This window comes from Stenella coeruleoalba (genome assembly GCF_951394435.1).
Source record: "Stenella coeruleoalba genome assembly, chromosome: 2".
Classification (NCBI taxonomy): domain Eukaryota; kingdom Metazoa; phylum Chordata; class Mammalia; order Artiodactyla; family Delphinidae; genus Stenella; species Stenella coeruleoalba.
The window spans coordinates 10,744,010-10,759,830 of record NC_137147.1 but is presented as its reverse complement, the minus strand read 5'-3'; the positions used below and the strand labels follow the sequence as shown (position 1 = coordinate 10,759,830).

At 40.6% G+C, this 15,821-nt stretch overlaps 1 protein-coding gene across 2 annotated transcripts in view; it reads right to left on the bottom strand.

The window, feature by feature from the left end:
• BTBD7 (BTB domain containing 7) overlaps positions 1 to 14,165 on the bottom strand; it is an 81,478-nt gene extending 67,313 nt beyond the window's left edge. Inside the window, exon 1 of one of the 2 annotated variants that reach the window (XM_079908243.1) lies at positions 13,935 to 14,165. In XM_079908243.1, coding sequence (XP_079764369.1) covers positions 13,935 to 14,046 — 112 coding nt within the window. In that variant the 5' untranslated portion in view covers positions 14,047 to 14,165. Of the gene's footprint in view, positions 1 to 13,417; positions 13,701 to 13,934 lie in introns of those variants that run through there. The other variant, XM_079908242.1, reaches the window with a different exon arrangement.
• Positions 14,166 to 15,821: the final 1,656 nt, after the last annotated feature.

Here is a 15,821-nt window from a genome sequence, read left to right as displayed (position 1 = left end):
TTTATTACTTCTCTTGAATTGTCACAAAAATCAATCTTGGTCTCTGCTTCCAGTCTAATTCATCTAGCACACCAACACTAAATTAATCTTCCTAACAGAGGTTCAATCAAGAATATGCAATAAATACAAACTCCTAGCTACAAATCCTACCTATGTAAAGTATTTTACACTTTAAAGTATATCAGTATTTCCCAAAGTGTATTCTACACAACATCAGTCTCGCAAAATACAATGAAATGAGCCTTAAAAAAAAATCTTGGTTAGTTTGGGAAACACTGTTTACTATAGCCCAGTTTTGTAGAATTATTTATATTATTCATTAAGAATCTGAATACCAATTATGTGCTCTATGCCAAGTGTTGAAGGTTATAGTTGTGAACAAAATAGTCTTGGTTTTCATGTTGCTTACAATCAAGTGAGAGAAATGGACATTTAAACAAATAATTACGAAAATAAAATCATACACTGAGATAAATACCATGAAAGGCATGGGGTGCTATGAGAAAGAATAAGTTGATTTATTGGCATTAATAAGCCCACAAGACATAAAGAACACATACAGCATACAGAAGAAAGATCTTAAACACATACATAAATATAAATAATACATAAACATAAATAATGCTTGAGCGACTTCCCTGGTGGTGCAGTGGATAAGACTCTGCGCTCCCAGTGCAGCAGGCCCGGGTTCAATCCCTGGTCAGGGAACTAGATCCCACATGCATGCCACAACTAAGGAGCCCGTGAGCCTCAACTAGGGAGCCTGCCTACCGCAACCAACACCCAGCGCAACCAAATAATAAATAAATAAAGCTTGATATTATTTATTGACAGAGGTAGTAGTGATGTGATGCTGAGGAGTTACAGCAGAGTCAATAGTTTAGCAAATTCTAGGAAGAGCAAGAAGGCCAAGGTGGCTGACGCAGGGGAAGTAGGGAAGGGAGATAATGTAAGATGAGGCAAGACAGGTAGATAGAGGCCAGGTCACACACATCACAGCAAAAGGCTGAGAGTCCTGCAGCTAAGTAACCTGTATAACTTTGCTTAATTCAGTATTCCTGAACTTTAAGAAAGACCAATAATAGGCCATGTCCAATGTTCCATAGAACATACTTTCAATCATATGATAGTAGTGGATGTATAAAGTGAAGGTTTGCACTGGGTTAGTGTTGATACATTTTAAGAGAAAATGACACAATTTGAAAGCTGAGTTTTTATTTATTTAAATTTTGAATTGAAAAATATCAAGCAGAAAAAAGTTAGCCACAGCAGGCCTGAAACTGCTATCCTTAGAAAGGCCTGCTTGAAAGGCTGGCCCTGGTTGGTCTTTGGGAACTTGGACTTTCCGTGTTTTTGCCATTCCTTAACTGATAAGGACAGCTCACTGTACTTAAACTGTCTGTGCAAACAGTATGGTTTATGCTGCATATTTGCTTTCCTTCTGGGAGCCTGGAATTTTGATACATGTTAGGTAGTAGATGCCTGTGTGACCAGCCATCAGTAAAAACCCTAGGTGCTGAGTCTCTAATGAGCTTCCCTAGTAGACAATATTTCACTTGTGCTGTCACAAGTCAGTGCTGGAGGAACTAAGTGTGACCTGTGTGACTCCACCGGAAGAGACCTCTTGGAAACTTGCCCCTGTTTTTCTTTGGACTTAGCCTCATGTGTCTTTTTTCTTTGCTGATTTTGTTTTGTATCCTGTGCTGTAATAAATGATCTCCATGAGTATGACTATGTGCTCTGTCAGGTGAGTCCTCCTAGTGAACCTGGGGATGTTCTTCGGGGTTTCAGTGCAAGAACAAGATAGAATACTGTGAAATGTCTCCCTCCACCTCTGTCTCCCAGTCTCCCAAAATGAAACTATATTGTTTTGGAATAAATATCTAGTTGGTATTCAGGTACAGGGCTGCTTCTTCTTCTTTTTTTTTTAATCTTAGAAGCAATTACCATAAAAAGCAGAATAGCGGTGACCTTTAAGGTGGCTGTGATTGAGAAGAGGCATGAGTGGGGCTTTGAGCATGCTTTCACTGTTCTATTTAGTGACTATGGTGGTGTCAGCATTAAAATAATTTGTTAAAAAAATAAGTTAAACTTAAATTTGTTTACTATGCTTCTTTGCATGTGTATTATTTCACAACAAAAAAATGTTTTGTTGTAGCTGGTATGGCTTTGAAACTTGTCAGCTGAAGCCTCAAAACTAAATCCATTTCCTAAAGAAAAGGATATAAAAGAATGAACGGAAGGCTAAGTACTGAGGCACAGGAAATGCTTATAATTTGGTAGCTGAAAGAGAACAAAGTAAAGGAAAGCATGGAAAACACTAATCAGGCTGGGTAGTGACCCAAATAGGTTGCATGTAAGAAGTGGCATCTGAATGAGGTTTATTTCAAATTGAGAAGTCACCCCTTTCCTCTGTGCTACCAGAAAGTTTTGGATACACTTCAATTTCCACTTACCACTCTGTAGGGGCAATTAATTGTTAAGATTTCTACATCCTCAAAGAGACTAAGTTCCTACAGTACTGGGGCAGTTTCCTTTTCCAGTTACTGTATTCCAAGTATCTTGAAGAGTGCCTGGCTCATAACGGGTCCTTAATAAATAAGGTGCTTAGAAATGGAGAATGAAACCAGAAAAGGCCCATATCAAAGAAACCATGAAAGGAGAGAATGTAAAGAATTCCATGAGCAGTTTTAAATTTTCTTCAGTTTTCTTCTTTTTCTCCTACTTTTAACAACCTTTCAGGTCATTACTGTTTTTACTAAATGCTTTCCACTCTACTGCTACCTCTTCATCATTGCTGCAACAACTATCTAAACACCAACTATGTGCAGGGCACTTAGCCAGGTAATGTCAGGGATACAAAGATGAGCTTAGTGTCTAGTGCAGGACATATTCCAATACATAAATAACACAAAGCTGCAAGTGGAAGACAGAGAGAAAGAACAGGAACATGGCATGGACGTTAGAGGACTAGAAAAGGCTTTAGTGATTACAAAAGGCTTTCATGGAAAGATGACATCTGCTTTGGTTCTTGAAGGATATTAGAATTTAAATAGGGAGAAACATAGGTAAGAGCATTTCAACAGAGAGAACAGCTTAAGAATTAATAGGTATATGAGGGACAACATACAAAGAAATGAGGCAAGAAAGGCAGGAGTTGACGAGATAAGAAAAAGTAAGAAAGAAGCAGAAATTATGCCATTGTCCAGTGAGTAGAGCTGATAAAGGAGACCAAAATGGAGCAGCCACAGATGTAAAGGAAAACCAGAAAAATGTGGTTTCATAGAACTGAAGAGAGGAAACTGAACCGGAAGTAAAACTGGAGTGAGATGTTTTATAACTCTTTTCAAAAAAGACTGCAAAAGGTGCCAAGAAGTGAGGCAGTAATAGAGAGGATGTGAAAGTCTGGAAAGGTGTGTGTATGAAAGAGAGGGAGATATTGTAACAAATGAGTAGGGATGGTGCAGTAAATCATCAGTTTTCAACTGGGTGACTCTGCTCCCCTGAAGACATTTGGCAATGCCTGGAGACATTTTTGGTTGCCGTAACTAGGAGTGAAGAAGGGTACTACCGGAACCTAGTGGGTAGAGGCTGCGGATGCTGCTAAACATTTTGCAAGTACAGGACAGCGCCCCACAACAAAGAATTATCTGACCCAACATGTCAGTAGTGTCAAAGTTGAGAAACCCTGTACCAGAGCATAGGGGATATGGAAGAGAGAATGATTAACCAAAGAAGCAAAGTCTTTGGTAAAGTGAGAACATTCATGCAGGAGGAAGACTTTTCTGGTTCTCTAACCTACTGACCCTGATTAGAGCATGAACCTGGAAGCAGCTTCAGGCATTACTTATTTGAAAAGTGTACTGAAATACAACATTCCAATTTCTCCCATCAACATGAACAACAATGTGCATGCCTTAAATCATTATTTACCCTGTGACTATTCTATAGATATAATAATCTATAGATATAAAAATCTAGATAAACCATTCATCTTTTGGGATACCATCAAGGTTTAAAATGTGGGTACTTCTATTTTTTTCTAAGTTCCATATATGTACGGCAATCACGTCCATTAAAAGGTTAATAGATATAAATGATCAGAGTGCATATACTAGTGTCATTTTATTTTGTAAAATCTCCTATGTACCATTTAGAAATGAGTTACAAATAATCTGTATTTTAACAGTTCATAGGGATACCATGTGAAAAGGAAGCCTACAAAAGCACCAGTTTAAGATGCCAAGTAACATTGCTAGAAAAGGATAAAATGAGTTAACAGTGATTATAAAAATGGGGCTGTAACTATCTTTGGTTACAAAGTGCAATATATTTCAAAGCCACAATGAACTTGATCATATAAATTTCACTTTGTATCATAAGCATGAAGACTATTTACTTACATGTATTATGTGAAAGGTACTAAGAGGAGTTTAATCACAAATTCTGCTCTCAAATAAGAGACAGTCACTCATTTAAACATTTTCTGAGCACCTACTATGTGCTGATAATAGGCACATGAGGATATAACAATGAACTAGATAGACATAATTTTTGCTTTTAAATTACTTAGGGACAAGCAGATAAATAGGCCATTACAATGTAGAGGAAGCATAGATTAGTGAAGATGAACTCTAGAGACAAACTGTCTAGGTTTGGATCCAGATCTGCCATTTTATAAGCTTTGTGATCTTGGTCAAATTGTTTATCTTTTCTGTATCTGATGATAATATTTAAAAGTATTTACCTTATGGGGCTGTTGAGAAAGTGACATCTGAGATAAGATCTAAGAATGACAATAAGTGTGAACTTTTTTCTTGGTGAAGGTAATGGTGGGGAGGGTTTGGGATGACAAAATAATGCTCTAAAAGGCAGAGCAATCTGACTATGTGAAGGCCCAAGGAAAGAACAAAACCTGGCTCACTAAGGAAATTAAAGCAGTTCTACATGCAGAGTGTAACCGGGAGGTATTTGGCAGTAATAAGGTATGAGCCCAGAGAAGCAGCAGAGCCTAGACAACAAAAAGCCATATGATCCATGAAAGGGAGTTTGAACGTTATTCTAGAGAGTTTTTGTTACTTAAACACACACACATACACATACACACACAAACCGACAGACTTTTTCTCATTCAAGAATTAATAAGTCCGTGCTGGGAAAACTGGACAGCTACATGTAAAAGAATGAAATTAGAACACTTCTTAAGACCATACACAAAAATAAACTCAAAATGGATTAAAGACCTAATGCAAGGCCAGATACTATAAAACTCTTAGAGGAAAACATAGGCAAAACACTCTATGACATAAATCACAGCAAGATCCTTTTTGAATCACCTCCTACAGAAATGGAAATAAAAACAAAAATAAACAAGTGGCACCTAATGAAACTTAAAAGCTTTTGCACAGCAAAGGAAACCATAAACAAGACAAAAAGACAAGCATCAGAATGGTAGAAAATATTTGCAAACGAAGCAACTGACAAAGGATTAATCTCCAAAATATTCAAGTGGCTCATGCAGCTCAATATTAAAAGGAACGCCTGAGGGACTTCCCAAGGTGGTCCAGAGGTTAAGACTCCACGCTCCCAATGCAGGGGGCCCAGGTTTGATCCCTGGTCAGGGAACTAGATCCCGCATGCCGCAACTGAAGATCCTGTGTGCCGCAACTAAAGATCCCATGTGCCACAAGGAAGACCCGGTGCAGCCAAATAAATAAATATATTTTAAAAAATAAAAAATAAAATAATCTCTGTTTAAAAAAAAAAAAAGGGAATGCCTGAGCGTCTATCCTCAGAACACTATATTGTGTTTTCACATAGATTATCTTAATTAATCAAAGAACCCTAAAGAGGGTGATACTGTTCATTTTACAGATGTGGAAACTAAGGTACCAAGGGAACAAACAACTAGACGTCAAAACAAGAAGGCTGTTCTTCATAGACAAATTTGTCTTTTCATACTCAGTCCAACAGATGATTTTACAATTTCTAATGTGTACTGTATTCCTCCTTACCTTGTTTTAAAAATAACTACAAATTACTATGTCAAAGTTTTATTTGACTGAAGCCAACAAATGGTGAGGTACACCAAGTTGGGAATTTTAACTCTCCTTCCCTATCCTTCCTCCCTTGTCAGACTTTACCATTGAAGCATGTGACAGAACTATGACTTCATAATTAAGGCTATAATGAGATTTCTCTGTCATAAGCTATTACTAACATTCACTACAAACTCATCTAGTTCTGCCTCAAAGCTTTTTTCCTAACCAGAAAATTCTCATGTCTAGTCTCAAGCAAGCAAGAAATATTTTGGCAAAGTCTGAAGACAAGCATAATTAAGTCTTATGAAGCATGTTATGGAATTTTTCTCTAAAGAACAACTCACAAGTAAATTCCAGATAAAACAAATTAAATAAGTATAATTTCAGAATATAGGGAAAAAAAGACACTATACTTGAAATTCTTCTGGCATTCAGTCTCCCCCCTAAAGAAGGAAGGAAACTGCACACTAACAACACAATTCATTATTGCTCCTTCCATGATTCCTGTTTTAAGTAGGTAAGAGTGTTCATAAAATTTAAGGAATTGTAGCTAGAAGAGACTGTCAAACTTTTTATCTAAGTGGATATTTTTAGAAAACAATTAAGGGCAAGCAAAGAACACTTTGCATGCCTGGCCTAATTGATTTTTCCATCTCACTTTAGTTTTAAACTCAATAACATACCTCATATTTATTAAAACATAGTTTACAAAGCACTTACTCATGTTATTATTTCATCCTAACAACTCACTGAGTATCTATAGTTTACCAGACACGGTGCTACATCCTACAGGCTTTGGCTCAAAGTACAAAGAGTTACGTGGAGGAGTTAGACACACGAGCAACTGATGATAAATATAGTAAATAAGGACTGGAAGAAAGGTCCAAAGTACTAAGGGAGTGAGTGTATGATTACTAGTAAAACTAACTTTTGAACTGGGTCTTGAAGAATAAAGACGACTGTAAGAATCAGATTTCTGATGGCAAATAACCCCGAAGAATTGGCTTAAACAATAGGAATATATTCACGAAGAGAAATCCCACGGTAGGGAAAGCCCCAGGCCCAGCACAACATGTGTCTAAAATAATGTTGTCATGCACCTACGTTCGTTCTACCTCTCTGTTCTGCCATCCTCAGGGCATGTTTCATCATCCCCTGTGGTCACAAGACAGCTGCCAGTGGCGACTGGGGCCACATGTTCTCTTGCTCACAAACAATAGGGGAAAAAATCCTCTCCCCCAGAAATAGAATGTCTCTTTCCTTTCAATCTAACTGGGACAAATAATAATTTACAGGGAAATGCCTTGAGCCGATTGGCTTCGAGTAATCAAAATCTACCACTGAAATGGGTGATGAGTCATCTTCTCAGAGTCTCCTGGATGACAAAGAACAGGAGAACTCCAAGCACTGGGATAAACACATGAAAAACAGAAGTAGTAGGAACAAGAAACAGCTTAGTATGACTAGAGTAATGGGAAATCCAACGTTAGACACAGTCTACAAACTGTTGTGAGTTTGGACTTTACCCAATAGACAATGGGAAGTCAACACAAGTTTTTTAGGTAGGGAAGTAACATCCTCCAATTGCATTTTTTAAAAAGTGTGGTAGCAATATAGAGAACAGCCAGAGAAGGAGAGGAAAAGTGGGAGAACAAATGGCAGAGACTCCACTGGTAGGCTGTTCAATAAATAGTCCAGACTAGTAAGTGGTAACAGGGAGGGAAAGAATGGAATAAAAAAAGACAAGGTGGCAAAGCTGCTACGTAAAACACTGTGTGTGTGTGTGTTTTCCCTCTTACAGATGAGGAAGAATTAAGCCTCAGACAGGTAAAATGGATTGCTTAAGATTGCAAAACTATAAATAGTAATCAGAATCTGAATGGAGGTCTGATTCCCAGTCCAGTGTTCTAATACATCACAACTATGTCTAAAAACTCCAACAATGCTCAAAAAAGCAGATTTTTTTGAATCTTGTGATTTAAAGGATGTTCTGTGTATTGTATTAAAGTGATTTCTGTTTATTCCAACTTTAACATAATGTTCATTATATGGATTTAATGTCAATTTATAAAACTTAGTACATTATACGTTTTTGAAGTTTCTACATTATTTGAGATAGTAAGGATGCTGTGAAAGACTCAACTTGCAATGTCAAATTTAGACTGCCTGGTCTTCCCTGGTGGCGCAGTGGTTGGGAGTCCACCTGCCGATGCGGGGGACACGGGTTTGTGTCCCGGTGCGGGAGGATCCCACATGCCGCGGAGCGGCTAGGCCCATGAGCCATGGCCGCTGAGCCTGCGCGTCCGGAGCCTGTGCTCCGCAACGGGAGAGGCCACAACAGTGAGAGGCCCGCGTACCACAGAAAAAAAAAAGAAAAGAAAAAATTTAGACTGCCAAAATTTTAAAAATTAAAAGAACTGAAGCTTGCATTAAAAATTTTTGAACTTGTTTTGTAAATAAACTAGGTACTGAATGTTTGAATTTCAATATAAATCTGAAGTTAGTAGCTACATGAAAAGTTTCCTTTAAACTATGCTTCCCTTTGAAATTTTGGATTCTGATAACCAACTTCCATTATCATCAACTTAAAAAGAAAAATGTTGTCTCATCTTAAAAAAGATAATTGTTTTAGAAAAAGTCACTTGACTGTTTCTTTTTAGAGTGGAGAAGTCTGATTTTGTTTTATTACCACTGTACCAAGACTGGGTTAAGAGGGAAGGTGGTTTAAAACAGAATAAACACTTTCTATAAAAATTATAAACAATATATTTTTTAGCTTATTGGGTTAAATCTTAGTCTTCTGCTTTTAAATTCAATTAATAACTTTACTGAGCACCTATGTGCCTGGCACTATGCTAGCTGCTGGGAATACAGCTGGAAGCAAAATAGTACTATAGTTACTCAGGCATATTTTGTATGATTATTTGATTAGTGTCAGTCTTCCCCACTGAATAACTATAGCAGTATTTTTTTCAGCCGGAACGTAACTGCAAATGTACAAAGATGATGCTTAAAAAAAACAACCTGACAATAACATTCCACCAATGACACAAGAATCTTCTTTCACCAAGTAGAAACTCTGCACCCATAACTGAATTTTTTTCTTAAAACATACCTGCTAAAACATTCAACAAACCAGGAATATAAGGAAACTAGCTCAACATAATAAAGGTTATGTATGGAAAATCCACAGCTAACATCATACTTAATGGTCAAAGACTGAAAGCTTTCCCTCTAAGATGAGGAACAAGACAAGGATGTGCATTTTCACCATTTCTATTCAATACGGTACTGGAAGTCCTAGCCAGAGCAATTAGGCAAGAAAAAGAAAGAAAAGTCATTCAAACTGGAAAAGAAGACATAAAATTATCTTTGTTAGAAAACAACCTTACCTTATATGTAGAAAACTCTAAAGATTACACACACACACACACACACACACACACACACACACACATACACACGATTAAAATAAATGAGTTCAGTAAAGTTGCAGGATACAAAATCAACACACAAAAATGAGTTGTGTTTATACACTAACAATGAACAATCCGCAAAGGAAATTAAGAAATCGATCACGTTTACAATAGTACCAAAAAGAATAAAATATTCAGGAGTAAACTTAACCAAGGAGATGAAAGATTTTTACACTGAAAACTACAAAATGTTGTGGGAGGAAATTAAACACAAATAAATGGAAAGACATCTGGTGTTTACGGACTGGAAGACCGGAAGAGATGTCAACACTACTCCAAACAATCTACAGATTCAATGCAATCCCTATCAAAAAAATCCCAATGACATATTTTGCAGAAATAGAAAAATCTATCTAAAATTCATATGGAATCTCAAGGGACCCCAAACAGCCAAAACAATTTGGAAAAGGAACAATGTTGGAGGCCTCACACTTCTGATTTCAAAACTACTATAAAGCTAGAGTAATCAAAACAGTACGGTGACAGCACAAAGACAGACTTACGGACCAATAGATTTCAGAAATAAACCCTCGAATGTATGGTCAAGTGATTTTCAACAAAGATGGGCAGACCATTCAATGGAAAAAAGATAGTCTTTTCAACAAATGGCATTGGAAAAAGTGGATATCCACATGCAGAGACCTAAACATAAGAGTTTTTTTGAGGGGAAAACTCTTAGAAGAGTTTTAAAGGGGAAAAGCTTCATGACACTGGATTTGGCAATAATTTCTCAGATGTACACCAAAAGTATAAGCAACAAGAGAAAAACTAGATCAGCTGGACTTCATTAAAATTAAAAACTTACCAAAAAAACATTTTGTGCATCAAAGTACACTCGACAGAGTGAAAAGGCAATGCGTGGAATGACAAAAATATTTGCAAATCATCTATCTGATAAGGGATTGGTATCCAGAATACATAAAGAGTACCTACAACTCAACAACAACAAAGAAAACCAACTAAATTAAAAAATAGGCAAAAAACTTAAATAGATTATTTCTCCAAAGAAGATATACAAAAGGCTGATAAGCTTTAGAGATGCTAATATCACTAATCTTTAGAGAAATGCAAGTGAAAACCACAATGAGATATCACTTCACGCCCATTAGGATGGTTGTTACCAAAATAATAAAAACAACAAGTGTTGGTGAGGATGTGGAGAAACTGGAACCCTGACGCATGCTCGTGGGAATGTAACATTTTCTGGATATATACCCAAATGAAATGAAAGCAAGGACTCAAACAGATATGAGCACACCTATGTTCATGGCAACATTATTCCAAAAGCCAAAAAGTGGAAGCATATGAAGTATCAACTGACAGATAAATGGATGAACAAAATGCAGTATATACATACAATGGACTATTATTCAGCCTTAAAAATGAAGGAAATTCTGACAAATGCTACAACATGGATGAACATTATGCTAAGTGAAATAAGCCAGTCACAAGAGGACAAACATTGTATGATTCTACTTACATGAAATACCTAGAGTAATCAAATTCGTAGAGACAGAAAGCAGCATAGTGGTTGTCAGGGGCTAAGAGTAAAGGGAAGTGGGGACTTAGTGTTTACAGGGTATAGAGTTTCAGCTGCAGAAGATGAATGGAGTTCTAGAGATGGATGGTGATAATGGTTGCACAACAATGTGAAATACACTTAATGCCACAGAACTGTACACTTAAAACTGGTTAAAATGGCAAATTTTGTTATGTACATTTTACCACAATAAAAACAGCAACAAAAAAAAGATACCTGCTATGCATCTTTCCTAGTGACTCTATCTTAGTGTAGGATCTCATCTCTTCATACCCAGGTAACTGCAATAGCTACTACTGTCCCTGGTTCATTCCACTCTCTCCTCATTTTAACTCAACCAACAGATCACTGACAGGTGCGTCTTGGCAGTTTTAACATATTAATGTGTGGCCTCCAAACTTTCAGAGTCTCCCCATATCTTGCACAAGAGGATAAAAATCCAAATCTCAATCCAGTACTCAAACTCTTCTACAAACATATCCTTTCAACTGTCTAATGTCTTCCCAAGGAAATTCAGTTGTCAGCTCATCCTAGTTTCCCTCTCTATTCCCCTCCCCCAAAGCTAATCTCCACATTACACTCTTGCTTTTCCCTCACAAAGTAACTGCTCCAATCTCTCTGTAAATCTAAACCCTCACAGAAGCTAGCTCAAGTCCCAAGTGTTCCAGGAAGTTATTTAGACTCCTGAGGCCTCACTCATCTCCCTCTAACCAGAACACGTACAGCATACTTCGTTTTATTTTTTTTGGTACGCGGGCCTCTCACTGCTGTGTCCTCTCCCGTTGCGGAGCGCAGGCTCCGGACGCGCAGGCTCAGCGGCCATGGCTCACAGGCCCAGCCGCTCAGCGGCATGTGGGATCCTCCCGGACCGGGGCACGAATCCGCGTCCCCTGCAATGGCAAGCGGACTCTCAACCACTGCGCCACCAGGGAAGCCCGTACAGCATACTTTGTATTGATAGATTGTTTTCTAGGCTCAGAGGGGTACATCTTATCTTTTCTGAGGGCAAAGTCTACATATTTCACTTGTTTCTTTCTCCAGTAGCTCCTAGTATTGCAAAATACAAAGCAGATCTTCAATAATCACCTGTGTAACTGAACACAAGGTACAACTCTGGTGTGTGAGTTTCAATGACTAGAATATGAAATCAGAAGCATTTGACATGTCTACTGCTGAAGGTTAGCCTGTGACACACAACACAGAAAGCTGCTGTGACTCAAGTGGCTATGTGGAAACCAGGTGGTACAACCCGGCAAACACAACACAGGTGCTTTAAATCCTAAAATTAGAGCCTGATACAAAGAACCTGTTTAAATGCTGGTAATGAGGAACAAAACAATATAGTAGTTAGGTTTTGTGGGACAGAATACTGGTTTTACTGAATGCATGCATAAATAAGCAATGCTACAACTGGACAGAAATATAGTCAGTCACAGACCTATGAAAACTCTAAATGAAATGTCAGTTGGTTTTTTATTAAATTCAGGTCAGGGAGAAGAATCTTCATGAGTTACTTGTGGTAACTGACAGTAACTGTCAAGAATCAGAGTGAGGCGCTCTCTCTGATTTCTCCTTTCAACTACATTGTACAAAGACCCAGGAATGAGGATGGTGCTGAAGAATGCAATCAATGAAGAATACGAGGCTCAGGAGTGTAGTGAAAAGAGCTCTCTAAATAGGGCGGAGAGAGGCCTAGATCCTAGTTTTGGTCCAATCCCTCGCCAGCTGCAGAACCCACAGCGAGTCACTCATCTCCCTGGGCCTAGTTTCCCAGTTCTAAAACAAGTCACATCATATCGTTAAAGGTTTTTCTGACTTCAAAATTCCAGGACAAGTTTAATCACAGCTGCCATTAACATGTATGATTCTTGCAATTTCAAATCTTTCTTTCACATTTCCGGGAGAAAGTAATTGATTTCAGCAATCTAAAAGAAATGGATGCTATTCAGAGACAAAAGATTCTGCTACTTGAAAAAACGAAGTAATTCTGTAAAAATGCCTATTTCCTCATTACAGTAAGATGTTTTAGCAGAGGAAACAGTTCTCTGGTAAAACCAAGACTGCTTCTGCGAATTAGGCCTAATCCAGAGTACTTATTATCTGTGCTGGTATGTGAAGAGGTGCTATTGTAGTTCAAAGCAGAAACAACACTCAGGGCTTCCTCCCCCCAAACGGTGAGAAAGTTCTCATCTTCGGGGTAAGGCTAATAAACAGCTGTGCAAATGATGAGACACTGAAAAATGCACGCTTTTAGCCTTTCAAGCACTCCAAGCACAGGATTCTTTACCAACGACTCCGTATTGTCTCTCTCCCAACCTGTCAAAGCGCAATTCCAGTTTGATCCCGAAACAGTAACTTACCCGGACAATCTAACTTCTCCCCCGGGGAGCAGCCGTACACAGGCCTGCACTCCTCGACCCCTGATTCCGGACGGCAGCTCTCACGCCCACCCCGGGGCGGTCGCAGCCCCGCAGCCGGGTAAACACGCGCCCGAGTCTCGGGAGCGGTTTCCCGGCGTCCTGGGAGCGACGAGTCCCGCCCCTCGTAGCCCCGAGACTGGAGCCGGCCGAGCCGCCGCCGCGGCCACCTCGGGCCGCTCTCCCCGCCCCAAGCGCCACACCTCGCGCCTCTGCCCCCGGGACGGCTGCGCACTGCCCAGCCCGCCCCGCTGAGCGCACCGGGACCGGTCAGCCTGCCACCGCCGCCTCAGCCCCAGACGGACCAGTGACCCTTCCCCGGCCCCGCGCCCCCCGCGGCGGCCGGGCCCCAGCCCTGCGCCCCCACGGCCCCCGCACAGCCCCTTCCTCGTCGGGACGCCCAGCACCGCGCCGGTAACAGCCTCGGCTCACAGCCTCAGAGACATCGAGGGACACTCACCCCGGAGGCTCCTCCCGCCGCTGCTGCTGCTGCCGCCGCTGGGACCGCGGCCGTCGCCCCCGCCGCCGCCGCCTGCACCGCCGTCCGCACCGGCGCCAGCGCCCCCGGCCATCCTCCTCCTGCCGTCGCCGCCGCCACCTCCCGTCTCAGCTCCTGTCAGTGGCTCAGGCTCCGGGGCTTCTCCAGGTTTCTCTCGCCGCCATTTTGACGCCTGGAGCGAGCAGGAGGGGCTTGGCTCGGCGCAGGCCTGGGGCGCCTGCGCGGCGCTGCGGAGCCGGCCCAAGCCCCAGCCAGTCCCCGCCGCCGCCGCCGCGCCCGGGGTCACGTGGGCCGGCGGCGACGCGCGCGCCCTGGCTGGCCGGGGAGGCGCGTTCACGGGACCTGGGATCGGTTGGAGCCGAGTGCGCGCGCATTATTCCCGCTCTCCACTCGGAGTCTGAAGCTCGTTTGCAGCATCTTGCTTATTCTGGGGAATTATGGCAAATCGTTAAATCTGTCAGAGTGGAATTATAATGACTACGCTACCGCACGACCGGTTCTACCAATTCATGTTTCCATTCGGCGGCCGGCATCATGATCTATCGCTCACGACACATCTTTCGTAAAGCGAAGACTGCGCTTCCACAGAGAAGTCCTTTTTGACAGTCTTGGCGTTTTCTTGGCAGTTTATCTTAAGCCCTGTCTGTATGGTACTTTTACAGACACCACCTTGCTAGTTGTATAGTGGATTTGTTTGTTTTTTTCATCAGGCACCGAAAAGTTTTCCTCAGCAAGATACCCCCATAAACGTGGGATAAGGATTGATGAAAACACAGTCGCCGCGTGGGAGAGCCAAATCGCTCTCCCTAGATGCCCCTTGTCTGGGAGTTTGCAGTAAGTTCAGCGATGCACTAACAAAAACACTTATGTTTATGGAGCACCTTACAGTTCGCAAAACACTGGTAAATGCATGGCTTTCTTTGAACACCAAAACCGCCCTTTGAGGTAGTCAGGACGGGTATTATTATCGCCCTTTTACAGCTAAGGAAATAGGCTCAAAAATACTAAGTCGTTTGCCCCGGGGCGCACATGCAGCATTAGTAAGTAGGCAAGACGAGACTAGAACCCAGACATTCTGACCCTGGTCATCAGACACATTATCTCTCACAGTTCTATGACAGGCCCTAGCAATACATCCTGTATTTGTCCTCTGGGAATTTATTTAAAACTGCCTTTAAAGTATTTTCATTTTCAGTCTCTCCCCACCCTTTGAGAAACAAGTTTTCCAAGTCATGCCACCAAGTCTTTTGGTTGCTCTCAAACCATCTCTAAGCTTAAAAGAATAAGAGCAATTTCCAATTTTGTGATGTTTTTAACCATCTCTTTGTCCTTTATTATTTTATACGTTTTGCATTTGGTTGGAATATTTAAGTTTTTTTTTTTAACATCCTTCAATGGAAGTATTTTATCTCTTTAAATATGATCGTTACTTTTCTCTGGACTTTCTTCAGATTTGATGTATCTTTCTTGTGCTCATTCATCACCTCCTTACTTCATTGGAAAGATTATTTCTTTCCAATTTGTGTTATTTCATTTTTCCCCCTTTCACCCCACACATCTCTCCCCAACCCCAATCCTCGAAGGTTTGGAGATTGTAGCAGAGATTGTAGTATTCCCTTGTCCAAAAAAAAGGACCCTTCTAGCTGGTAAGGGTCTCTTCAGCTGAGCACATGTGTGGACAGGAGACAAGAAGTGCATGGAAAAGTGAAAAAAGGCAAGGGAAATAGGCCCATCTAGTTTGAACAAAGGTTTGGCTCTGTGTGCCCACCTCCAATTCCCCTATACTGTTATACTTCCCCCTAAATGCACAATTGAATCTTATCTAAATTCAAGGCACGTATACCATTA